Source organism: Equus przewalskii, chromosome 2 (assembly GCF_037783145.1).
Source record: "Equus przewalskii isolate Varuska chromosome 2, EquPr2, whole genome shotgun sequence".
Classification (NCBI taxonomy): domain Eukaryota; kingdom Metazoa; phylum Chordata; class Mammalia; order Perissodactyla; family Equidae; genus Equus; species Equus przewalskii.
In genome coordinates, this window is record NC_091832.1 from 84,723,600 (window position 1) to 84,751,180 (window position 27,581).

Below are 27,581 nucleotides of genomic sequence, written 5' to 3' on the forward strand. Positions count from 1 at the left end.
CAATTTCAGCTTTTCTACATGCTATTTATAGACTGTTTCACTTTATGGAAATCATATTTGGTTTTCTGTTTCAATCCCTACATGAAAAATGTAGTTAATTGAGTATGTTTTCATGGATCAGTTGAAGGTAAATTTGATATAAGTAAGAAAAGTGTTGCAAAAAAACCTTCAAACTCTACCCTAGAGTATTATCTACTATCGACTATACCATTTAGTGTATATTTGGCCCTTTTTAACTTTTTGTTTGACACTAATAACTTCTGAAAGATAGAGTTTATACATGTCATTTTGTGCATGCTATGTCTTTGTAGGGCTATGTAACCAAAACCATTATACACTTTTCCAGGCGTTTCAATGTATAAATGATATTTATAATATACACCCAAAGAACTGTGTGAAATATTTTATACTAAAACTTAGTTGAACATAATAGTGAACTAAAGTGAAAATAATATGGTACCTGATTATTTTATTACATAGTTTTCTTTTAATGGTATTTGCCTTAATAGAATTTGAATTTTTTAAGTATAGTAATTTTATAGGAAAACTTTGACAGTTTAAGTTGGCAATTCCAAATCAGCCCACTCTTTGTGTTCACTAAAGTGTTCTTCCAAAAATAAATGAGTAGGCTGGCATTGTGTTTTAAACATCAAGCTAATTTTGGTTAATTATATAAATCTAAAAGCCATGGGCAAGGCAGCAATTCAGTCTTACTAGATGATGATCAGTGAAATGGTAAGACAGCTTTGCTGAATGATGCACATCGAGCTAATAACCTGAATGCATTGTGTCCAAAAGGACAGTGCCTGGCAGAGCATCAGATAGGAAGCCTTCCCAGAGCTTTAATAAGGGGCTTGTGAAAGCTTGCAAAAGAGGGTACAAAGTTAGAAACAGTAGTAACAGCTCTGATCGGAATTCAAAAACATTAGAGAAAAAAATTGGTTACCATGCCTAGCTAGTAATTCTCTGTTAAATAATGGAAAGCTGGGTTGAGCCGCCTCATGGGCCATCTCTTACTTGCTCCTTATCTCTAGTTTTTGTTTAAATAAAATGAGGGTGCTACATTATGTGGAACTTTCATTTAAATTAGTTGAAATTAGCATTCTGCCACAAGCCAACAGGAAATACAGATGCAGAATAAGAATGTGGTGCGAGCAGGAGAGTTTAGAGAACTTGACTCTCTAATGGACTTTCCCATCCAGAAAAGAATCATGACTCGCTTTGTACATGATTGTAAAGTAATAATGGGCAGAAATTATGAGATTTTTACTGTAACTGAGTTCAGTGGGTGGATTTATGTTCATATTTATAAAATAGGAGGTTGAATTGATTAAAGTGCTTTTATGATTGGACATGGATTTCTTTAACCCAGTATTCCATCTCATGCCTCAACCCGGTGTGCAGTTATTGAGAAAACATCTTTGTGCTTGACAGTTGCATGATTTTCTTATCTTTGCTGAACAATCTGTGATTGTCTCTTGGATTTATTCAGGAAAGGGGTACATCTCTCCTTCATCCAGATTCCTTTGGATGAGCCAAGAATGACTGCTCAGGCTCTTTTATTTCATGAAATAACAGATGTGACTGAGCTTTCTTTATTTCGGTGACCACAGGTTCATTGTGAAGATCCATGACATTATTTGTAGAAGTGAATCACAGAGAATTTCTATTGCTGCAGAATCGGAACAATTGATTCATATGATCATTTTCCTCAGCTTTGTACCACCTGATTTTTACTGACTCATACCTTCACAAGCAGTTGAATGAAAGTACCCTAGAAGACAGACTTAAAAGCCATTCACAGTAGCTGGGTTTTTTTTAAGTGATTCCTGGTTTGCTCTGTTAATATTATCAACTGACTTTATAATGTTAAAATATCTTAACAGTTCAGCATATCCCAAGAAAATTGTTTTCCTGTTCATTGTGGTCTTTTATAGAGTTTGAACTGCTGGCAGAAATTTAAATGACAGAATTATTTGTGCGGCACACCCAGGCTTGTCCTGCAATGTCACTTTAGATAAAACAAAAATTTTCCAATTATTCTATTTAACACACTGCTTCTCAACTCTCCTAGTCATATGTTAATTATAAAACAAATGATGTATAAAATTTCATTTCTTTTTAATCATCTTTTTAAACACACATTGTAAAATCGTTCTTTGAATAAAACTAACATGTTAATATTTTCCCTCTAAAATAAATTCTATGAAAGATAAATGTGTTTCATAATGCACCACAAGTGTGAAATAGATTGATAGGAATTATACAAGAAAGCATCAGACTTGTAAAGGTAACAGTATGTTTGACTGTGGCTGAAGTTACTTTGTCATATCCCCACATGTAAGGGACAGTAAAGCAGCTGCAGTGTGTGCCCACGGAGGAGGTTTTTTTAATTTCAGAAGATGAAGTATGCTTCCTCTCTTGCCTTTTCTGTGAGCCAGGCTTGTTGCTTCTCTTGTTGGCACCACCAAAATCTGCACAACTTCAGCCTCCTTTTTTGGGAGAGTTGGTTTTTCTTCGTCTTCCATGATGTGAGTTACGGATTAGAAAGCCCTGAGCATTTGTTAATGCATTCATTCCATGATAAAAACTACAGCCAGGCGAAAATCACTTCCTTCTTGGGACAGAAAATATTCCGGTCCCTGGTCTCTTCTGACAGCCTCAGCTCACTTTTTTGGTAGGATATAAACCCCTGACAGTTGTACAGTAGGACTCTCAGAGCTGCTTCACCTCACATCAAGAGGGCTCTGGAAATGAACCATACGTTGTTTAATCCAGAGAAATGGAGAGCTAGTTGGCCTGTGATTCTGACTAACCTGGGTTCAACTCTGCGTCTGCCGGGCACCTGCTCTGAAACCAGAGGGTAGTTATATTTTGCTTTTTCTGGGCCTGAGTTTCTCATCTATAAAATGAGTACAATAATCTAAAGCAGGAAGACTTGTTTGTAGAATTCAATAAAAGAATGTGTGTAAAGACTCCAGCCCCTCGGTGCTTTTAGGTTCAGCACATGTTAATTTCCTTCCTTCTCCCCTTGAAGGTCAGGAGGTCTGGACAGTGGCCCGGGATTACAGTGCTGTGGGCCAGTGTGCCATCTGATGGCAGAAAGCACTAATTGGAGCTCTGCATGTCAGTATACAATAAAGCTTGGCTCGCAGGACAGAAAATCGTGGATCCTCTCACCTTCCTTGACGGTCAGAAGGCTGTAACAGTGAGATTCTTGCCTGCAAGATGGACTAGCAGGAATCCTTAGAGTAAATAACCTGAACGTGTTTGTCTACCTACCTGATTTGTTACAAAAATAAACAGGTCTATTATTCCTCCAGGCAAAAGTAAAGATCACTGGTCAGTATCTAGACTTGACTCTGCCACGAGCTATCTGAAAACTCGGACACGTTCATTTGTCCTTTGGTTCACTCACTCATGTGTTTATGTCAGCAAAGATGTATCGAATATTAATATATGCCAGACTTTTGCTGGGTACCCAAAGATTAGAAGGTCAACCTTGTACTCTCAAGGAGTTGATAGGCTTATGGAGGATACATATGTGTGCAAAGAATAGCCCAGAGGAATGAATATCAATAGAGGTACATCACACTGAGCCTCCCTCCGTGCTCCTTTAGTGCCACCTCCCGTCTCTATTACATTGACCCATTCTTCTTTTCAGCCTTATCTCTCATGTAGTAGAAGGTACATGGTAGGAGGTCAATAAAGTATTTCTTAAAGTGAATTTAATTGATATGAGTACACCTTGGACATAGGTAATTACTCACATCTGTAGAGATGGGCTGGTAAGCGTCCTCAGCCTCGGTTGTGTCCTATGTGTCATGAAGAGGTTCGTGTTCTTTGGAATTTCTGTTCGTTACTGCTGTTAAAAATTGAATACATAATGATTTACCAGAAACTGATATAATCAAATATGAATTAATGAACTGTTGTTTGTTGTCTAAGCAGCAGTTATCAATTAACCAAGAACTGAATTGTAAGTTGCTGGTTTTTGTTGTATAGGTTGCATAACTTATAGCATTTTTCTTACTATATTCTGAAAATGGAGAGAAAAATTTTAAGTGCCTTTTGCCAATTACGTTACAAAAAGAGGTAGAGAAGGAACTGAATGTGTGACTTAAATGCAATTCAACTGAAAAACAGTAGTCATCTGAATTTGAAGTTGTTAATACTTTTTAAATTTCTCGATAGTCTTTCAAGATTCTTCAAACACTTGTCAGCAGCAATCACAATGGGAAAAACATTGAGAACCCTTGGGGCCATGTTCACTCTTGTGTTTCCCTTATCAATGGGTTCTTTACAAAAATATCCCTTGGCATGAAGAAAACACTATTTATACATCCTAAAGGTTATAAACCTGGTATCATTTATTTAAAAGCTCAATATTCCTTCAAAAAAGTCATCAATTTTGCAATGCTGTAATCTCTATAGAAGACTGCCTTTTGGTGCTTATATGTTTCTTTGATCCTTTTGGTAATGTGTAATGGCTAAAATTTATTTACCTGACCATACTCGTAAGCGAGGTTATTATAATTTTTGTTGACTTAAAGTTATCTTCTTCCTTCACATGCTGCTTCTTATCTTTAAAATGACCCAATTATTCTGATTATTTACTTCTTTCAAGTGCTATATGTTTGCACTTGTAGCACATAGAATATTTATAATAATTTTTTCCTTGTAGTTTGCTAGGTGTGATTTTTTTCCCCTTAGCTCTGTGTTTCCTTCCTTTTCCTTCTAACCGCTTCTCTCACTTCTTTGTTGTCTTGTATTCCTCATATTCGCTACACAGTCCTTCAACCCTCATCCTTCAGGACTGTGCCCTTGGTTTCTCTTCTTAGTCTTGCAAACCCTGCTCTTCCTATCACTGCCGTGTCACCTACGCCCGTTTTGTATCCCTTCCTTGCTACTCTGTCTTTTCACCTAACCCTGTCTTTCCTTGACTTTTATTTTCCTTCTCTTATCACCACTCTTGGAGTTCTTTAGATTACTCCTGCCAAATGACTTTTAGGCAATTGCCTGGTATTTCTGTCCATGTGGGTATCTACATGTGCACACACACTGTGTTTAATTTGGGACTTTCTTCTTTGTTTCCTGGCGCCTTCCCAGAAGGGACGATGTCACCATCCTCTCCATATGCTGCTAACGTGCTCAGTGAATATTTGTTGAAGGAATAGCCCATTTGACTTTTCCACTTTTATTCATCCTGCACGTACTCTTGTACTGAAAGATACGTTAGGCTTGCCTGCAGTATTTATCTTGAACACATTTCCTTTTGATTTTCCTGTTACATAAAATGGTTCTATTTGTAATTGTTGTCCAAGCCTATCACATAATAACCAAATAATCTAAAAGAGATATTCAGAAAAGTTAATGGAAACTTTGAGATGTTAAAATCTTACCTCTACTTCAAGGCCCACCTCAAGAATTACTGCCTCTAAAATGAATGAATCTCTTCCTATTTTGCCTCCATGACACAATTTCTATATATTTTATAGCATTAATATTATATATGGTTATTTTTATATTTGTGTTTTCCTGTTAGTTCCTTGAAAGGGCGGGAATCATCTTTGCATCTCCCAGAGCATTTAGCATGATACCCTACATGGTATTACCATTGAATCTTTATCATGGTATACCCATTGAATCTTTGACTGAATATAGAAGTATAATGAATGTAGAAAATGAAAATTCAGAAATGTTGATATTGAACCAGATCTCTTCATAAGGCATAAAACAGAAAGAAGCAGTGGAACCTAGGGCGAAGATTGGAACTTAAATTGAGAACAGCCAAAGTATAGGACATATCTCAAGAAACACTGATTTTTGAAGCTTTAAAATGCGTAACAAGTATTTGAATGTTTTGCAGTTGAATTTTCTTAATTGTGAAGGAAAAAATGCAAATAAAAATATTTGATAATGACTGAAAGTGTATAAATGTACATGAAGTGCTCATTTTTTTAACCTGGGAAAGGACACTGAAGTCATAATATATAGATATAGAATGTGCTCATCCATGTTTGAATGAGTTGAAACTTTTGTTTCAATTCAGTATAATTAACTACAGTTTGAACAGTCCTCCTTGCATTTGCATATAACCACAGCCCCTAGTTTTATGGAGGAAAAAAAAATGCTTTCTCTCATGTTTCACCCCCTTTTGTCCCATGGGGCTAGTGTCACATTCTGTCTCCTCTCCTTTTGGGACTGTAATTAAACAAGGGGATAAAAGAAAAAAAAATGAAGAAAAGTCAAAGCCTTGACAGTTTGAACTTCAAAAGCTGGGGAGCAAGAAAGAATGAAATGTCAGTGTAAAGGGAGGGACAGGCTGAGTGGCGTTCTCAAGGAATTGGCTCCAACAGGTGCCTGCAGCTCTGGCCCAAGGAGCACAGGTGGTCTGGAACTCAGTTTCTCTTTCTGCTCATTGCTTTCCCCAACTAGCCTCCACCCCTTCTCTCAAACATATTTTAATAAGCAAAAATTAGCATAAAAGGAATTAATGCACATATGAACCTGTTTCTCTTACCTTAATGGAGTTTACCAGAGACAATATCATGTACGTACATATGCTCTATTACTTGGTATACTGGGCCTCAAAGTCCTTCCCATTCTTGTTATTTCTAAGTACACTTGATTTTTCTTTACTATAATTGACGTTCTTTTTGATATTGCTCATAACTTTCTTTCCATGTTAACCCTTCTAGGTGAACAGGTAGCTGTATTTACAAACTAAAAAACCACAGAACAAGTCATTTTTATTTCTCTAGGGAAATAGGATCATGTTAACTCTGATAGTAGTTAGCAAAAAGTGCACTTCAGAAAAATTATGAGGATATATTAATGCTTTAAAATTTCTTTGAACAGTTGTTGAAAACTAGATTTATTCTCCCATAGGAACTCAGTGAAATTCTGTTAAAGGATAAGTTTCTCTGCTGTTATTAAGTTTTCATTTTTTCTGATGTCAACATTATTATAAGTTAGAAATAAGTTATTTTCGTCAGTTTGAAGTCAGCTAAAGTTACTGCTTTATGAAGTGTGGTAAGGAATGAATGCCATGCTGACTTGATTCAAGTCAAATTCTTATCCATCCTACAACAAGGGTAATGGTGCATTTATGTTTATATGTAAATTTGTCAACATATACTTTGCTTTTTCACAAAGACTCTGAACCCTTCTGGTTGATACTCTAAACTGGAAGATTTAGGGCTTAGCTTCACTCATATTTTATTTTTGAATTGTTAGTCATGAAGTTTTAGAGTATCTTGTTTCCTCTTTCCATAAGTCTGGCATAAAATATGTATTCTTGATAGTTACAGGACTTCCAATAACAGGAAGAAAAGGAATTAAAGATTGTGCTCATTTAGTGTGCTACTCTCTACCAAGCTTTGGTCTGATTTAATCACTTATTATTTTGCTTTAGAATAACAAGTTCTGAAATTTTTCACCAGCATGTTAGGGTGAAATTTAGCTATTTCACAGGCCAAGAAATCAGTCTTGATTTTTTTTCCTTTTGACAGTACTTGGGTTCAAAATTCAAGATTGATTTCAAAGCCAGAATGTTAAAAAAAAGAAGAAAAAAAGGGAGGAGTACTCATTTTAAAGAGTACAAACTTGTCTCTTTATGTTGTACATAGTGTGAAATTTAGTCGTCTGTATATGTTATGTGTGTATACATGTATTTTAAGTTTAAAAATTCAGTGTATTTCTCCCCAGACGGAATTTCTTAGGGAGGTAATTCCTGACAAAATCATAAGAAATGTTGAGCTTTCTTGAGGGGTGAAGGGGTTGGGCTGTGTTAGGAGAGAAGAACCAGACATTATCCAAAACTTTAAAAAACATGTTATCATACTTATTGTCATAACTTCATATTTAGTCTTCCTAAGATGTCATTTCTAGTCAGACCAGGATCCTCTGAAAGTTTTACATGTTATTTAGCAAATCTGAATGCAGGCTGTCTTCAATTTACAAAATAACTTGTATTTCAAAACTTGATTCTGTAAGTACTTTGAAACGTTTCCTCAAAGATATTTCCTTAACTAAATAATGTTATTCATAGCATAGAGTTCCATCTTGAGATGCTAGGAATCTGTTTTCATTTTCTCTTAGAGAACACACTTTGGCTCCCAGGAAGGTAATTCATTCCGTGACTGAAGTTGTGGGCTTTCCTTTCACGAGGTCCGACAAGTGTAGAGCTATCTCCTGCCTTCCCATGTCTTGGCCTTTGCAGTCAGCTTTGGGTGCAGATGACTAGGGTAGCCGCTGCCACAAAGCTAGCAGGATTTCTGGCATGCGTGTTGGGGTGGGGTAGGGCTAATGGGAGCAGCCTTCCTGAGGTGCGGATTATTTTAAATTCGGGCACCATTTGTAAAACTTTTATTTCCTGTTATTTGCTTGAACTTTACAGAACAAAGAAAAGAACACATATAATTTTGATGTAGATTAATTTGTTAGAGATTGAGATCTTTATTATAATATTTAAAATCATGTAGTAATTCATATACCTGTGAGGATGACCCATAGCTATGAGGATTCCAGGGTGTATTATTTTCTATACAGGTATGATTCATATCGTTGTAATAGTCTTTAAATGTCCTCTTTGGGTACTCATTACCTTGCTTGATATTACAAAGTAACAGACTTGAATTTGTTAGAGCTGAAATCTAAACTTTTATTTATGATAATATTCCATTGTATAGGATTTTATGCTAATATTTATTAAAAAAATATGGTGATGCTGATCTTCAAGTTGCTGCTGTGTATCTGGTTCCCCTCAAATATTTAATTTTTAAAGAACAGTACAGAAGATATTACTTATGGATATTTTGATTCTTTTATAAGTTGAAAATTTGCTTCTGAAGCTCAAGTGAAACAAATGCTATTAAATGTTGTTATCAAGTCACGAAACATACAGTAAATTATGCTCAGTCTTAATCTTGCTTGTATAATATAGAAACCAATGTAATCAATTATTTTAACTAGAGTAAAAGACAGCTGTCAATATTCCTGAAACTTTATAAAAGAGAAATTTATCACTGGGTTATGCTCTTAAAGTTATAACTTAGCAGTAAATCATGTCGTAGTGTAAAATAGTAAAACTATTGCATTCCCTTATACTTCTGTGAAGTGTTACCCCAGGTTCTCTTGAACAAATAATAGAAAATTGGGGTACGATTCTGAAAGATTGACATTTGTTTCTCAGGAACAGCCTATTACTAATTGTGGGAAAGAGAGAGTGCCCACACTCGTCTATTTTCATACAATTCCACTTGCTAAGCAGACACCATTATGTAACTGTCGTTAACAGGCTGGAGTCCTTCATCTAGTTTTGTGTAGGGTTTGCTGGGACTATACCATCAGTAGGAAGAGGAAATCCCTGTCCCTGTGTTACTGTAATGCCATGATTTGTAATTCTTATACTAGGTCTTTTAACTTTATGCAACTGTGAGTAATAAGAGTAACTCTCCTATCTTGGTCTTTCATTACTATATTCTGGGTTCAACTTTAAGATCTGTAAAATGCACATCATAAGACCCGCTACCTCAGAGTTGTGAGTATTTAAAAAACACTTCAAAAACTCACAGTTTCATATATCCAAATTAATCAGAGCCTGCAATTACTAATTTGTATGCAGAATTCCAGTAGTTAATAGGAAATCATCAACAAAATAGCACCTCACTCCAATGGTGCCCCCACCGTGGAGATGCTCCTCCCCCGCCTCCCCCCGCCCCCAGGAAATAAATATTCTCAGGTCAAATATATGAAGGCTCGCAGAAAATGTTCACAGTAAGGAGTCTAAGGTTCTGGGTTGATGTGAAAGTCCTCCATTGCATTCACTATACTCTGTATATTTTAGAATGATTTTAACACTAGTTTTAAGAAAAAAAGTTTATGAATAATAAGTAGTACTATGAAATTTCATAAACCAAATTATCCCATTTTTATTATAATCACATCTTATGTTATTCATAACTAATGTGTTTGTTTTTTTTGCTGTGGAAGATTCACCCTGAGGTAACATCTATGCCACTCCTCCTCTGTTTTGTACAGGGGTGCTGTCACAGTGTGGCCACCAATAAGTGGTGTAGGTCCACGCCTGGGAACTGATCCTGGGTCTCTGAAGTGGGGAACTTAACTGCCAGGCCACAGGGCTTGCCCCTCAATATGTTTTTTTAAATAAGTCTGTGTTGAAATATTTTTTCCTACTTCAGGAATTGTAAATTGAATTCGAAATTTGTTCAAAGTTGCTTGGTATCTATTGACTCTTGGAAACTCCAGATTTTCTTCTTATTAGTTGTATGAATGGTATATGGTAATTTTATTTCATTGTATTTCATAGTTTTCACATGGTTTATAATATAAGGTTAGCTTTATCTACTTTATAGCCTATTGAGTTCCTCATAAACTCTTATTTGCTTTTATAATTTAGATTTTGGAAATAAAAGTGAACAAAACTTTTTAGATTAATTTTAGACCTCAGCAAATTTCTTTGTTACCCTACAAACATACAGTAGAAAATTCTTTCTTTGATCATAACAAATCCTTTTTCCTACCTTTAATATCTTATACTTATCACTTTCTAATGATCTTTCCATTTAATGTGGCTATAATTGTTTCAATTAATAAATACGGTAGTCCCCCCTTATCCAGTGGGGCTGTGTTCCAAGACCCCTAGTGGGTGCCTGAAATTGCAGGTTATACCAAACCCTATATTTACTATGTTTTTCCCTATACATACATACCTATGAAAAAGTTTAATTTATAAATTATGCACAAATAGATTAAAAACAATAACTAATACTAGAACAATTATAGCAATACACTGTAATAAAAGTTACCATAGGTCTTAGCAACCTCAGCATACAATGTCTTTCTTTCCTTATTAAGTCAAGAACTTTCATCTTTTCACTTAAAGGGAGCACTTTGTGGCTTCTCTTTGACATATCCAAATTGCCAAATCTCTATCTGCATCACTACTCTTGCGCTTTGGGGCCATGATTAGGTAAAATCAGGGTTACTTGAACACAAGCAGTGCGATAATGCAACAGTCAAGCTATCACCCAGATGGCTCCTAAGTGACTGACGGGTGGACACACTGAACAAAGGGATGATTCATGTCCCAGGCGGGCAGAGCAAGATGGCGTGAGATTTCATCATGCTACTCAGAATGGCAAGCAATTTAAAACGTATGAATTGTTTATTTCTGGAACTTTCCATTTAATATTTTCAGACCCCAGGTAACTGAAACCGCGTAAAATGAAACTGTGGATAAAGGGGTACTTCTGTGGTCTTCTCTGCCTAGAAGATAAACAGTGAACTTAGATGCATACTTCAGAATTATTTTCTTTCTATGTCATATTTATTTCTACTCTTATTTTCCTGTTTCTTCCTTGGAAATACATGTCATTGTTAGGTAACTCTTCTGACTAAACTTGTATATACCCGCCTTTCTAGGACTCCAATAAATTGTCATTTGTGTCTTTGAACACCATCTGTTCCTACCAGCAGTTCCCTTAAAACACTTAGCGTATTTGGAAAGCTTATGCTGCTTCCAGCTACCTGTTTTTTTAAAAGATTTCTTTTTCTCCCTTTCCTTTCTCACCTGCATTAACTTTCTTTTTTCCCCATGAGCTGGCTTTCTGTTACTTATTAAATATGCCAGCCTGTATCCTTTGCTGCAGGTGACATGGTCTGGGCTGAGCACACCCAGACCCATGGCCGTGGCCAGGGTGGGGCTCCAGTCCCTGGGCAAGCTGGGGAGGCTCCTTGGGTGGGGTGAGCTTCCACACCTCAAAGTTTATCTGCCCCCACACTGTTATCTCTGTCTGTCCCCCGACTTGACCCGCCTAGGCCTGCCACCTCATCTTCTGCTGTGGAGCTCAACCCTGTGCCCACTGCACAGATGGCTATAGCTCTGTTGCCTGGTTTCCAATGGTCTTGCTGACTTGGAACCTTTCCTTCTTCGTAACTTTAGGCATCTCTGCGCTCACTGGCTCTAACTGGTTGCCTAGCCTTTTCCTGGTGTCCTTTCTCTGCTTCTCATTCTTCTCTTCCTGCTTCCTTACCACCTCCTTGTCCCAGCCCTGTGTCCCTTCTCAGGTGTCCGTGTTGGTTCTGGTAAACTTCGTCCTATTCCTGTGACACACTCTATTGGGATCACAGCACAGCACCCTGGAGCCACCTCCTTCTTCTTTTCTGGGTCTTTAAAAGTTATGTTGTCAGTTTTGGTAAGTTTTACTAAATTAAGAGGGAAGAAAGCCAAGATGCCATTCTGATTCCTGAACATTATTTTACTGTATTAAAAATAAATTATGTTGGGGCACTGGCCCAATGGCGTAGTGGTTAAGTTCATGCACTCCACTTTGGTGGCCCAGGGTTCGGTTCACAGGTTCGGATCCTGGGCATGGACCTGCACACTGCTCATCAAGCCATGCTGTGGCAGCATCCCACATACAAAAAATAGAGGAATATTGGCACAGGTGTTAGCTCAGCGACAGCCTTCCCCAAGCAAAAAGAGGAGATTGGCAACAGATGTTAGCTCAGGGCCAATCTGCCTCACACACACAGACACAAAAAATTATGTTGGTGACCATATTCTTTAAAGTGGGGTAAAATTTCCCTAGATATAAATACGTGTATATATACACATTTGTATTATGTTCCCTATATTTGAAAAAATGTTCTATTAATCTCCACCAAAGGGTGCATGTAGTATGTACTTTGTTTCAAACACTAGAAAGAGAATGTTAATACAAATTCCAAAGATTTTATTGCAAGCAGGTGTTTATGGTACAGTTTTAATAGAGGATATATGCATGTCCTTAAAATCAAGTCAAGACACCTAGCAGCCTTAGTTCTGTGGCACTGAAATTAAACATAGGAGGTTTAGTAAATCTTAGTTTAGGGATTTCCAGATAATAAAATAAAAAGGGAAAACCAGGCTCTCTCCTGTCTTTGGTGGTGGGTTGTCAGGGTAGTATCAGCTGGCCATCCTTCAGTTCCTTGTCTGGCAGCACTACGTGGCAGGAAGACATTTTTGAAGCGAGAGCTCTCAGTGACTCCCACGCTGCCGCTTGCCTTGTTGCAGTTACAAGCGAAGGAACGCCCTTCCTCAACTTTTTCACCATCTTTCGTCACTATTTATAGGTACACTGAAATCTTTTTTTTTTTCCCCACAAACTCCGGTGGCACCACTTCTGACCACTAAACAATGTCACATTTGCTTTGATATCTATGCCATTTGCCTTGTTTTCAAAACGTTTTTCATCTTTTCTCAGATCTATTCCAAAGGCAAAAGGTTACATTTTAAAAACTTTTGAGAAAAGCTTCTGTAATTGCTTTTAAGGACGTCAGGGAGATGATAAAAAGTTATTTTGGTCTAAGTTAACAATTGTCTTTTATAAGTACAGATCTTCACAACGTTGGAAGATAATTGACTCGAGCATTAAAGCCAGTAGTAAAAATGTGAGTACCTTTTTACTTGAAGGATTGCTACATCTACTGAAAGCAAGAAAAGACTGACATATTTACGGAAAGAAATTCCAAGGGTCTTTTAACACTCGTGCACACGCACACACACACACGAGTGCTAAGTAAAAGCGTGTGTGTAAGTCCTGATTCAGTACTCTTGGGAGCACGTCTCATTTTGTGATTCTCATCTCATTTGTAAGAAGTAGAAGTTACATTGAGGTAACTGAATCTAGAACTCTCGTTTTGGTTTTTCTTGCTTTGAAGAGGGCTGTTTTAAGCAGACGATATGTTTTTGTAAGAAGGAGGAAAATAATATAAAATTATTTTTGAAGTTAATATATAAATATTCCTTTACTTTCCAGTAGTGATTTGCTGTACTTCTGGCCCCGCCATCCCCATCCTAGCACTCGAGTATGACCTCCAAATGTCAGAGATTTTAGTGTATTTTGTTAGCTGATAGGTGTCAAAGACTTAGACGAATGCCTAGCGTGTGCAAGGTGCTCAGTAATGGTGTTGAGTAAATGGAAAGAGGGACAAAGCAGTTGCTTCAGCACCCGCTTATTGCTCATACACAAGGCCTGTGGCTTGTAGAGCGATCTGGAGGTGACCACGCCTGTTCCTTAGTACCAGAATAGTGACAGAGATAAGATGAGTAAGGAGGTACATTGAACTAGCTAGAAAAATGGTAGGCCCTGGAAGTTCTTCCTTCTTCCACTCCAACTACTGGAAAATACCTAGATGGTCCTTTTAATTTAAATTAAGTATATACATAATTTTAATGTCTGCTCTAATGAGGACCCAATATACCCACACCTCTGGTAATAGTGTTAGCTTTTTTCTCAAAGCCAAAATATGTGGAGAGTGGAGTTGGGTAGGAGAAAGGGGGACAGAGATGGGAAGAGAAGGAGGAAGAGGCAGAATATTTGGTAGGTATTTTTTCTTGATTTTTCTCCTTAAGGTTAAGGTAGGGTGCAAGATATCTGGAAAAGATGGTAGCTAAGAAGTAAATAAATAATGCATTTTTCTGTACCTTTGTGTTGGCCACATGGAGCAGCACTGATTCAGTGGCCGTTTGTTAGCACACATGTGAGCATACAGTCTTAGCCAAAGAACAACCATTCTGAAACCTTAGGCTTCAAATATTTTTGGAGGGAGGAAATTAAAGAAACAGCCCCAAACTTCAAACCCTAAGAAAAACAAAGACCCAAAGAAAGTACTCAGGATTCTGTCATTGTTCTGTTTGTGGCAAGTCAGGAAACGAGCATACAGTTTGATTTATTAAAATCATTTTTTTAAACTGGCATTTCTCTTAAAAGTAGAAGTAATGAAATTGATCAGAATAAATGAACGAATATGTAATAGCAATTTTTAAAATAATAGCCCAAATTGGTGAAGAATGTGGTAATGGAAGGGAACTCAGCAGTCCGGCGTGGGGATAAGCAATAAGTTACTTCACCTGGATGCTTCTGTGCGTTACCTTGAAGGCCTAAGACCGCCATATTTAGTAGAGTGTTATGGCCCACATAATGGTAAATGATCATTTTATTGAATTGGAAATGCTGTTATCCTATGGCAGACCCTATTTTATCATTAAAGCCAGAGGCCAGAAATGTATATGGAACCATATGAAGTTCCTGATTTTGCAGGTCAAAAACGGTTGAAAAACAGCCATTTCCTGTGACTTAATCCTACAAACTGTGCTTAAGAGGAAGAATTTTAAAAGGGAGCTCTGTAGGGGACATAAGGGCGAGCCTAGGCAACCGGTGGAACAGGGCAGCATTGATTCGTCCATCCTGAGGGGTGTGGGGGTGGGGCAGAAAAGATGCCTCTGAATTTCTTTACAGACTCAGTCATCTAAATCTCCTGATTAGAGCCCTGTGGTTGCTCCTACGTAAAGCCTCTGCCACTTTCTTCCAAGGGAATTCTTAATGTAAAATACCTGAAGAGCAGCAAGTCATGACACTGAAGATTCTTGCACGTTTGAGTGTGCGTTTCCTTGTCAGTGTGTGTGCGTGCCTTATTTCAGCGCTTACCAGTGAGGCTGGACTCTCCCCTGAGTAGCGTTTTGCAGCCCTGACACCACTGTTCTTTTTGGTGATGCCTGGCAACAGGAGCCAGGTGCAAGTCACCCTGCCTTTAAGCAGGCTGAGGACAGGGTTGCTCATTTTGTGTGTGGTTCTACTCTAGGCTTCCATAAAGAAAACCCTTGTGACTAGAAACATTCATTAGTGTTTTGAAAAGGGGCGTATTTCTTACCTGTCATAATAAGCTAAGGTGTGAATGGAAAATATATTTTTTTCTGATAGATTCCTTATATTTTTACTGAATGATCATTTCAGAGTATTAAGCTGACCTGAAGGCAGTGATGTTGTTTCACAATTATAGAATTAACGTAAGAAAATAAGTTGATTACTTGGGAATTTTTTTTTCAGTTTTTTCCCTAACTCTCAAGTGATACCTCATTGATTATTCAGAAACTGAAATGTTAATTAATTTGATCCAATTAATATAAGCATTCTTTAAGACTTTTGATGTCATATTAAAATGCTGTTTTTAATATTTTGAGGAGTGGTACCTCTGCCCAAAATGTACTACGACATTGTCATTAATGTCATTAATTTAAAAATTTTGGAATGAGCTTCCCTAAACCTATCACATGTAAATTCTTGAAACAATGAAGGCTATCCCTTTATCCTACGTCAAAAAACTTTGTGTAAGGCAGGTAGCACAGAGGGTGTGATTTGAAGAGCCCCCGTGATCTTATGAACAAGTCACGCATAGCAGCAGTAACAGTGGAACTGAGTTTGCAAAGCAGAGGGTGATACCAATGGCAAAGAAAGTGGTTATTTCTAGAATGCAAGAAAAACCACTCAGGAAAAAAGCTGTTTGGAGCTTTGATTCATTAATTAAATTTATAGAAAGAAGCCATATTCTTTCTATATTTTAGAATTCTAGAGAATAAGAAGCCATATTCTACGTGATGAAGCATGTTTTACATCAACTTTTTGAAAATATGGTAAACAAAAAACACGCTGAAATCAATAACTTCTAAATAACTACAGTTAGGTCCCGTCCCCTTTAGTGCTCAGTGTCTCATGACATCTGTATCAACAGCATCTAAGTCTGCATCTTAACATAAAGATAGTTAATGTTTAGGGGAAAAAGAGAAATCGTTTAATATGTATTTTACATTTTGAAAGTGAAGTCACTGTAATTAAAAATGCTCAAGCAAGCATTTTGTAGTCATCTCCTTAGAACATACTTTACACACTCAAGGAAGCAGTTAAAGGTACTCATCTTAAAATGTACTTTATGAAGTACTGACTGTTGGATGTGATTCCTTTCCAGGGGATTCTAACTAACTTATAATATATTTAAATACATTCACACATGCCAATGACTGCAGAGGCAAAATTAAATATGGAGGCATTTTTTAGCTCATATATTTGATCATTGTCTTAGCAACCACTGATTGACATATATGTGCTCAAGGAATGTTTCTGGAAATGATTTGATGTTAGATCTTTTTAGAGACTCTGCATATACTCAAATTGTACTACCAAGTATAGTTCTATGACAAAGACAACTTCCCTGAATATGGAAACTCCTTAATGGAAAATATGGGGAGAGCTTTTCACTTAAATATGGCTTGTGTATGCATCTTATATATGCGTAAAAACCAACCATTGCTAAGGTTAATGGTGTCAAGGATTACCACATCCCGATGGTCAACCTTACGTCTTGTCCTCTTGGTGGCATTTGGCACTGTTGACCTCTCATTGATGCTCTCCTACCTTGATTCCAAGACTGCATTATCTTGCCTTCCTGCTTCTTTGGTTTTTCTTCCTCAAGTTTCTTAGCAAGATCTCCTTTCTCTGTCTAGCCAGAAATATTAGTTTTCTGTAGATTTTCATCTATGACCTTCTTTCCTCCTCCTTTCAACTTTTCCCTGGGTGAACTCATTCATTGTTCATGAATAAAATCTCAGTCCTTGCTTTCTTAGAATAATTTATCTTTTAAGTTACATTACATCCTTTCTCTTGTTGAACATGTTTTTCATGCTTGCCCTATTCTCTGGTCCTTAGTTTTCTTCCAACTCATCAGACCTTTTTGCTTTCATTGTCTGTATTGTATGTATTAAAAATCATAATCACTTTATGTTCTTTAACAAAGTAGATCTTTGTACCTGTCCCTCTTCGTTTTCCATGCCATATTTTCAGCTGTCTACCAGATGTTTTAACTCATCGTCCTAGAATCATCTCTAAGTATGTAATCTGGTGTTAGAGACCCTTCGTGATTTGGGCCATTTTCCATGCTTATCTCAAGAGTGAAGCTCATTGAGTTCTGGATCCCAGTGTATTTGGCATTGTCTAAACCTTTTTCTTGATTCAGCTCATTTTCACCTTACCCTATTCCTCTGTGAAGCTTCCTGCGACCTAATTGCAAGTTATTGGACTCTCTTTGAATTCTAATTTATTTTTAAGCCATGGATGATTCTTATCACGTAGTGACTTTACTATTTACTGGTCTCCCGGTCTTATCTATTCTACTCGATTATAAACTCATTGAGAGTAGAAGGCATTTGTTATCTTTGTATTCTCAGAAGGACTTTCACATAGTTTGTGTTTAGTAAAAACTTCTTGGTTAAAATGATTCATTAATAATACGGTGGCCAATAATTACATTTGACTATTTTCTTTGTTTTGTTAGAAAATAAATTTTAATCTAGATTTAAATATTTTTGCCTATTTTCCAAAAAATAGATTTTGCATCTTTTGGTCAATTGCTAATTTGTCTAGCCATGGTTTAAGGAGATATAGTTACTTGAATGCTCTGCTAGCATGGATCCTTATTTTAAAAGTGAAATTGTACACGTACTAGTGTGGGCTTCAGTTGCTTGTGGTGTAAAATATTCCTACTTTTTTTTTTCTTTTAGCTCTGTTTCAGGATACTTTTCTGCTCTGCTGAAGCGGTGCTTTATTGATTATAATTTTAAGTCTTTTATGGGCAAATTGCATTCATTTAAATGAAATTTAAAGTGTAAAAAATACATATCTCATTAAGTAGAGCCAGTCTAATAAGTAGTATTAATGCTATAAACAATTGTGAAAACAAACAAACAAAAAGTAAATTGAAAAGACTAATCAGCCATTGCTGTGCTTAAAGTTTTTTTTTTTCCAAGCTACTTATATCCTTGCATTTTCTGTAATTTTATTCATACAGCTGAGATTGTAAGATGTGTACCAATTCTTTAATTCCCATCTATGGTGCATTAAGAATCAAGGCTTAAGAAGATCAACCTTATTTAGTGACAAGTTATCCTCCAAAACATTAGTGATTCGTTTATCATCAAAGACAACACCAGAAAAAAATATGTACCACAAGAATCACTCCCAAATATTCCCCCTAACTAATGGGAAAATGAGTATGAGAGACCTCAGGTTAAATATTGTGACTCAAAATATATGCTTATCAAAACAAAAGGAAATAGGAAAAAGATTTTTTACTTTTTCATATTTTATGTGGGTGAAAATAAGGATTTCAGTAAACCAGCTGTTAAAGGTTGATTTATACTTTTGAAATGCATTTTTTGTTTTGAGTGTCCTCCAAATTCTTACATTTCTTAGATTTAGTGTTCTTTATATAAAAGAGTATGTATTTGAATCTCAGTAATCATTTATTCTAATGATCTAATGTGGCTGTTTCCCACCTACACGCTACGGACACCAGAGGAACCAGAATTCTTACAAGAAATAATCAGATCCACACGCACATAAAACACTACCTGTATAATAGATACATAATATGGCTATTGTAATACCACTATTTTATAATATATTTTTAAAAACCCTTTCTTCTACTGCTTACCAATGTTATACATGCTTATATAAATTAAAAGCAGTACAGGAAACTATAGAAAAGTAGAATTATCTGTAGTTCCAGTGCTCTAGCAGTCTCTGTTAAGATTTATAGATCCAACAATAATACCCAGTTGTAATAGCCAGAATTTCAATAGCACTGAATGTGTGTCAGACACTGTTCTAAGTGCTCTTACATATACTGAGTAATTTAATCTGTAACAACGCTGTAAAGTAGGACCTTTGGTATCACTACTTTACAGATGAAGAAACTGGCCCATGATGGTTAAGTAAACCTGATATGTATTGCTCCTAGTTTTTCCTATAGGTAGGCTATTATTAATATTTTTGTTACTGTATTATTTTCAAAAGTAGGAGCATACCATACCAATACTGTTCCACCAGTGTCAGGTCCAAAACAAACTCCCCCTAATTGCCAGCCTGCTCTTCACCCCAGCCATACATTTTAATAGCACCACCACCCAATTTTTCTGCAAGTCCTTTTGGTACTATCTACTTAAAAAAAAAAAAAAAAGAAAAAGAAAAGAAAGGAAAGACCACTTCTCACTGTCTTTATTACTTTAAGCTGAGTCAAAGCCATTATCATCTCCTGCCTGGATGCTTGCGGGAGCCTCCTTGACTGGTCTCTCCCACTTCCAACATCACACACTCCTACAATCTATTCTCCATGCAACAGCCAAAGTAAGATGTTTAAATGTCAGTCAGATCATCTTACTCTTCTGCTTAAAACATTTCCATATTCACATCACTCCTGATGGCACTTACAGTAGTATTCTAACTCATTACCATAGCCTTCGAGACCCATGTGATCCGTCTCTGCATTCTTCTTGTGCCTCACATCCTCCCACCTCTCATCTCCCCTTCCTCCTTGTTGCCTGCATTTCAGCCATATTGCCCTCATTTCTGTATCTGGAATTTGTCACATTCGTTCCTGTCTCAGAGACTTTACACTTGTTGTTCCCTTTGTTGGGCATCTTCACATGACTGGCTACTTTGTCATTTCTGTCTTCCCAAAGACACCTTCTCAGGCTACCTTTCTAAAGAATCCTATCCTTACTGCCCCATCCAATCTCAGTCTCTATCATTTTCTTCATAGAATTTATCACTGTCTGAAATTATTTGCTTACTTCTACATTGTCTATCTCTCCTGCTACAGTAGAAACTCCATGAGAATAGCTACTTTCTCTTATTCATCTGAGTACCTAGATTAGTGGGGCCCATTGTAGGCTTTCAATGAATAGCTTAATGAATGAATGATTTAGACACACCAGTATGTTCAGATATAAGGATGTTTACTGAAGTATTGTTTGTATATTCCTCCAAATTCTCACTCTTGCTCTGGATAGTTAAATGAATGCTTGAATTGATTACACATGGAAAAGAACTTTTTAGCAGCTGGTGGTGGGAGTGGAAGCATATACCTGATTAAGTTATAGTACAAAAGATAGGTTTGTTTAATTCATATTGAGTAAGGTTAAGAAATGAAACAAAGTATTCTTTTCATATGAAGGCTTTCTGGTCACTGAATAGTGGCTCAGTCACTACTGTATTGTTATATAATTGTAAAGTTGGGGAAAGATAGTTTTACGTATGGTAATTTCTGGAACAACATGATGCATTATAGATTCTCAGCCAGTTTCTCCAGTCATTTTTTGATCTGTAAAAATCATTTTTTCTCGCACAGCTTCTTATTGCTTCTCCCTAAGTATCCAGCTGTTTCAGGGAAAAAGATAGTTCAGTAAGTGCTTTTGATGGTTGGCTAGTATATCCCCTCCCGATTGTCACCAAAATCAGCATGAACTTTTGATTGATCTCTTCAGTCTCTTCACTGGGTCATCAGAACGATTGCATTTGGTATTGAAAATGGTTGCATCTAACTCATGTTTCCCTGAGAGAGACACTGTCTTTACAGATGGAAATATCGTGTTCACTCATTTCTGCTTCATAATATTTTAACATTTGTATAAAATCCTGCGAGCTACCATTGTCTATTGATGATAAACTTCTCTCTGTGAGCAGTGTTTCTTTGCTTCTCAAGACCAAAAGTGAACATTTTGGGTATCTTTTCACAACTCATAAATATTAAAATGGTTTTTAGGGGGTAGAATACCATTTTGATGCATACGTTTATACAGAAATTTTAACCAAAATTAGCACAGATATAATCATATGGATGCAAGAACAATTTTAAGTGCCTTATGATTAACTTGAATGAAAGAATAAGTTTTTATAGTAGGGTTTTTTTACACTTGATCCAGATCAAGTAATGTATAATACATTGTCTTTAATTTGAGCGTGAAATTCAATTTGGATAAAACTTGATCATGACAGGCTGTCCCATTTATCTTTTGTGCTGTCTTTATCTTAAAGGAATATCTTGAAAAGGATCTCAGAGATCATCTATTCAACCTTTTTGTGATGAGAATTATGGCCCAACGAGGAGAGGTGATTTTGCTAAGGTTTCACCATGTAGTGGCTGAGCCAGAACTAGGACCCAGGCCTCCTTATCGAGCCTCTCTTCTTGCCTTTGCCCCTGTGTGTTTGGGCCTTATGTCCTCTGCAGATGCTTAGTAAATCCATTGTACTATAAAGGTGAATTCTGACAGACAAAATCACTAAATAAGCTTTGTACTTTGCTAACACTCAGGGTCTAAGAAGTAGATTCAAGATCTGCCCTTCTCTCTTCACTTTCCCTCCTCCACCCCTTGTAAAATGTACTAATGCATTTCTTAAAACTGGAAATATAACCTCCCAACCACATTCCTTCTTTCAGTTTCAAAGATAGCCACATGACAGGGTGTCAGTAGAGACTAGAGTTTTCCTGGTCTCTCCATGTTCTGTGGCCTGTCTTCTGTGTTAATAATGCATATGTTTGTGAGACAGCTGGCTGAGCTTTTGAAAATAGTCTATGTCCCTGGATGCTTTTTTTTTTTCCTCTGTGCAAAGCTAGATGAACCATATGGGAATTGAACCTATAACCTTGGCCTCATTAATTTACCTTCTGTAAAATTGCCTTTTGGAAATTTATGTTCTACTGTAATGAGGAGATGAGTGCGATTTCATTCATTCATTCAATAGTATCAACACTGCACTAATGGTAGCCGAGAGCACAGAGATGCACAGGACAAGGTTTTTGCCCTCAAGGGATCAGGATAAGTGCACAGGTCACTAATGTAAAGGTGAAAGTGATGCCTGTGAAGGAGAGGGGTTAACAAAATGCTGAAATGAATCAGGAGCGGGGGAGTGGTACTTCCTGCTGGGAGAACATCAGGGGCCCTTGAAGGATGGACAGGGTTTCCAGGAGTGAGAGTCGAGGAAAGGAAATGTTGGGTTGTGTAAATGGCAGCATCCATAGCACTTCAGCAGGGCTGTTGGACTGTTGTGAGCACAGGGTTGGACAGTGTGAGAGGACCTGCAGGGGAAGGTTGAGAAGGGAGAGGGACTTAAATGTCCTACCTACTAAGGTTGTCATTTATGGTGCTGTGGAGTAGGGATGATTGAAGATTTCTGAGCTGGGAGGTAATAGAATCAGAACTGATTTACAGGAAGGTTCATTTGTCAGCCACTGTAGAATAATTGGACGGAGGAGAGGCCAGGGTTAGGGAAGACCCCTTAGGAAGTGAACCAGTGTTCCCAACAGTGGGGTGACAAGAAGCAAAGTGGGAGAATGCAAGACTGGAACGAATAGGACTTGGTGACTAGCAGAGGGCAGTACCCTTCCATAAACTAATAGGACATAGAGGCCAAGAGGTTATGTAAAAGAAGTGAAAACATGAAATGGAACATGGGGGAGAGGTTGGAGCTAGATAAAGATTTGGGAAATCCTTCACCAGGAAAGCTGTTTGAGCTGGGATAGTGGATGAGATTATTAAGAGATGGAGTGTAGAAATAAAAACAAAGATGGCCAAAGGTAAAACTTGGAAGAAAGTCTATACTGGTGATCAAGAAAGTGAGAGAGAGCCTGAAAAATAGAAGAGGCGTTGTTAAAAAGAGCTCAGTACAGTGGTCCAGAAACTGAAGAGGCTGAGGGCTGCCGAAAGGTGTGCAGAGGCACACTGGCTCCTTTGTCATTGAAACGTGTTAGTGAACAAGGAGGAAAAATAATTCATGTTTGCTTTAATTTTATAATTAAAGAAATTTATTGTTTTAATTTGGATTTCACAATGCATCTTTTTTATACTAGACTTTCTCTTCAGCTTCTCTTAATTTGGTTCCCCTACATACTTTTCACTTCAAGAACATTAAAAACAAATTGCATTCCTTTATATGAGGAATGCAGTAGGACTTGAGAATTGATGATGTGGTGCGTTTTAGAATGACCATTGTGAAAATGCCTGTTATCTGAAACCACTCATTTGTTGGGTGCCTACTCTATACTATCAGGTACTTCCATGCCCTGGGGACACCATGGTAAATAGTAGATGGAAATCCTGCCCCCTCTTGAGTTTGCTTTCTCGTGTGGATGAGGCAGATAATAAACAGACTAAAGAAGTAAAGTATACAACATATTGGATGGTGATACACATCAGGAAGAAAAATAAAGCAGAAAGGGAGAGAGTGAGGTCTCAAGAAGGGGTATTTTCAGTAGAGTGGGCAGAGAAGGCCTGACTGAGAAAGTGACGTTTGGATGAGGCCCTCAGGAGGTGAGGGAGCTATGTAGATATCTAGGTGAAGAGAGGACAGCAAGTGCAAAGGCCCTGAGGTAGGAGCACACCTGATGTATTTGAGAACTAGCAAGGAGGCCAGTGTTGCTGAAGTGGAGTAGGCAAGTGAGAGAGTTTAGAGAAGTCTCAGAGGCCAGATTGTGGCCCTGTGGTCATAGGGATGACTTGAACTTTTACTCTGAGTGTAGGGGAAAGCCCTTGGATGGTTTTGAGCAAAGGAGTGAATAAGGATCATTCTGACTACGGGGACAGGATAGGGACAAGGAGAAACAGAGAGATCCACTAGGAGGCTTTTGCAAATCCCAGGGTAAGTGGTGTTGATAGCTGGGACTCGAGTGATACTGGAGGAGGTGTGGGAAGTGATCAGAATCTGGATGTATTCTGAGGGTAAAGTAAATAGAATTTGACAGATTGGATGTGTGATGTGAGAGAAAGAGGAGAGTCAGGGATGGGTCCAAGTTGTTGTATTAGTTTCCCAGAGCTGCTGTAACAACCTACCACAGACCAGGTGGCTCAAACAACAGAACTGTATTGTCTCCTGGTTCTGGAGGCCAGAGGTCTAAGATTAACGTGTCGGTAGGATTGGTTCCTTCTGAGGGAGAATCTGTTCCGTACCTCTCTCCTAGCTTCTGGTGGTTTGCTGGCAGTCTTTGGCATTCCTTGGCTTATAAAAGCGTCACCGCCTTCATCTTCACATGGCATTCTCCCTGTGTGTGTGTCTGTGTCCTAATTTCTCCTTTTTAATAAGGACACCAGTCCTGTTGGATTAGGCATTCACCCTACTCCAGAATGACCTCATCTTAACTAATTGTATTTGCTGTGACCCTCTATTCTCAAATAAGGTCACACTCAGAGATGCTAGGGTCAAGGACTTCAACATAGGAATTTAGAGGAGGACACAGTTTAGGCCCTAACAGTTGGTGTTAACTGAGATGAGAAAGTCTGTAGGAGGAGCAGATTTGGAGGCAGGGAAAAGATCAGCAAAGTTATGTGTATGTTAAGTTTGAGGTGCATGTCAGATGTGCAAGTGGAGATGTCCAATAGCTAGATAAATGGGTTGGAAATTCCAGGGAGGGGTCTAGGCTAGAGATAAACAATTAGAAGTCCTGGGCATATTAATGATCTTTAAAGCCAAGAGACTGGATGAGATCACCAAGAAAGTAAGTTTGGAAAGAAGAGGAGAGTTCCGAAGACTAAAGTTAAGAAGCTATTAAGTTTGGGGATGAAGACCAAGGCTCACAGAAATGTTAAATAAAATCCCATGTAGCTTGTAGTTGTGAAAAAGCAGTTACGTGTTAATGATGATTTTAAGTTATATTCTAATCGTTTACAAAGTCGTGGTGTCTCCCTGTGAAGTACAAGAGAGTCAGACAGAGCATGGATTGAGTTTGCCTGGCTAATGTGCTGAAGAAGTTACTGATGCTGAAATGGAATGTTTTGAATGCCATAAAGAAGTCAAAGGACGCTCATAAAAATAATAAAGAGCACTTTTCTCAGGAGGAGAAACAACTTTGGAAAACATTGTTTCAGTCCTTCATTTGAGAAGTCATTTTCTAGAAAGTCAGTCATGCTACAATGCTCTGAGTGGCTGACTAGTTTGTTCCTTCATCTATCTTTAGTGAAAGTGTAGTTAAAACATGTAAAATTGTTTTTTTAAAAAAAAATTAAGGCAATATTATCATGTTTTAGCTATTTTGAAAACCAGAGAATTTATCACCAGAGCATAACCATTCTAGCCTTTTGAGATGTTTTCTTTGAGTCTTTTTCCCATATTCCTGCTACTTCACATGGAAACAGAATCCATGACAGCAAGGTGGTAGTGGTGACATACAACAAATCTACCCAAAGGTTTGTAAACACATCCAGCTCGCATTTCTCTGAGCCGTTGCACATCCTTCTGTCTCCGCCCCCTTTCTCTGTGTGGCTGTCATCTCGTCATGCTTCAAACCTCGGTTCAGCTATCACTTTTCAGAAGTGCTTTCTGACTGGTATGTTCCCACCCTTCCCAGTATGGAAGGCTGAACCTATAATGTGCCGCCATATTACCCTGCACCGTAGCACTTACCATAATAGTTCATATCCCTACTAACTTTGAGGACAGAGACTGGGTTTTTTTACATTCATTTCCTCAGTTCCTTGCACAGGACCTGTGGGTAGTTATTCAGTAAATGCATGTGGATTAGGAATGAAAAAAAATCAGCTTCTTTGCCTGCTGGGTACACATCTGTCACTGAACTATGATTCCTTATTAGAATTTAAAACAATTTTCTTCAGAATGTATCATTAACTAGCACAGTAATAGATAACATATCTCGAGAAGATTCCCCCTTTAAAGTATTCATATTGATTGTTGCTTAAAGGGTTAAATATGTCTCTAAAACCTGTTGGTCAGAATCTTTCAGTTTCTTACCATGAACGTACCTGAGATATTTGCCATATATGACTTTTTTTTTTTCTATTGACCGTGTCCCTTCAAATTGTTCAGCAGAATGAAGTAATTTGAACATACCTATATAAGGTAACATGGCAAAAAATGCAGTAACCAGGAGGGGTAAAACTGCTGGCAGTAAAGGCAAGAATTTTAAAATTTTAATTAGTGGATTGTTTTGGAATGGGGAGAGTTTCTTATCTGGCATAACTGAGATATATAATGTGGGTCTGGGTGAAGAGAGTTGAGAAGTATTGTAATAGCTCTTTGAGGCCAAAAATACTTCCATGATGACTCGGCTCAAGATTCTTCTCCTTCCTGCCCGCCTAGAATGGAAATAATATTTTTTGGTAAACTTTCTCAAAAATAGAAAAAGGAAGGAACAAAGTTTATATGTGATTATGTATTGTTTCTTGGCACTGAAAATAGGCTTTGCTATACAGAATTCTTGATAGTATTACTCCACTGACAGAGTTTTACCTTCATTTTCTTTCTTCCTCCTTATTTTCATAGTACGTGACCAGTACATACTGAATTCACTTATGGAGCCATGATGATTGACAAATGTTGAGCTAAGCTCTGCAGCATCTCCCATGTGCCGTTGCAGTGTGGTTATTTAAATCTCCATTTCTTTCCCCAGCTCTACTTTACGAAGTGTTTCCACTGGATCCTCAAGACCTTCCAAAATATGTTTGGTGTGTGGGGATGAGGCTTCAGGATGTCATTATGGGGTGGTAACCTGTGGCAGCTGCAAAGTGTTCTTCAAAAGAGCAGTGGAAGGTAAATGTTCATGTGGGTGTTCCTTTTACGTATTTTTTTTCTGAGTTTGTAGTTTACTTGCACCGTTAACTCTATAACAGTATTGGGAAATAATTCAAAAGTATTCTTGATGTAATCTGTCAGTGATGAATAGTCATAATGTCTTATCTAAAAACCACCTGGAGATTTTCCACCGAGTAATATTTAATGGGCAGAATTTGAAATTGCAAACTGAGATCAACCCATCAAAAAGAATTTTTTGTTGTTGTTTGTCTCAGTTTGCTTTTTAGTGAGACTTAGAAAAATAGTTCTGTCGTCATAAATTTAATGTGCATGATCTGAAAGACTATTTTTACTAGGCACGCACATAATATATCATTTATGCCT

The 27,581-nt window shown here is 37.5% G+C and overlaps 1 protein-coding gene across 7 annotated transcripts in view; it reads left to right on the top strand.

Moving 5' to 3' along the window:
• NR3C2 (nuclear receptor subfamily 3 group C member 2) overlaps positions 1-27,581 on the top strand; it is a 325,890-nt gene that overhangs the window by 135,093 nt on the left and 163,216 nt on the right. For 4 of the 7 annotated variants that reach the window (XM_008513775.2, XM_070611631.1, XM_008513774.2 and 1 more), the window contains exon 3: positions 27,076-27,227. In XM_008513775.2, the coding sequence (XP_008511997.1) occupies positions 27,076-27,227 (152 nt within the window). The remainder of the gene's footprint in view (positions 1-27,075; positions 27,228-27,581) is intronic. The other 3 variants (XM_070611634.1, XM_070611635.1, XM_070611633.1) reach the window with 1 other exon arrangement.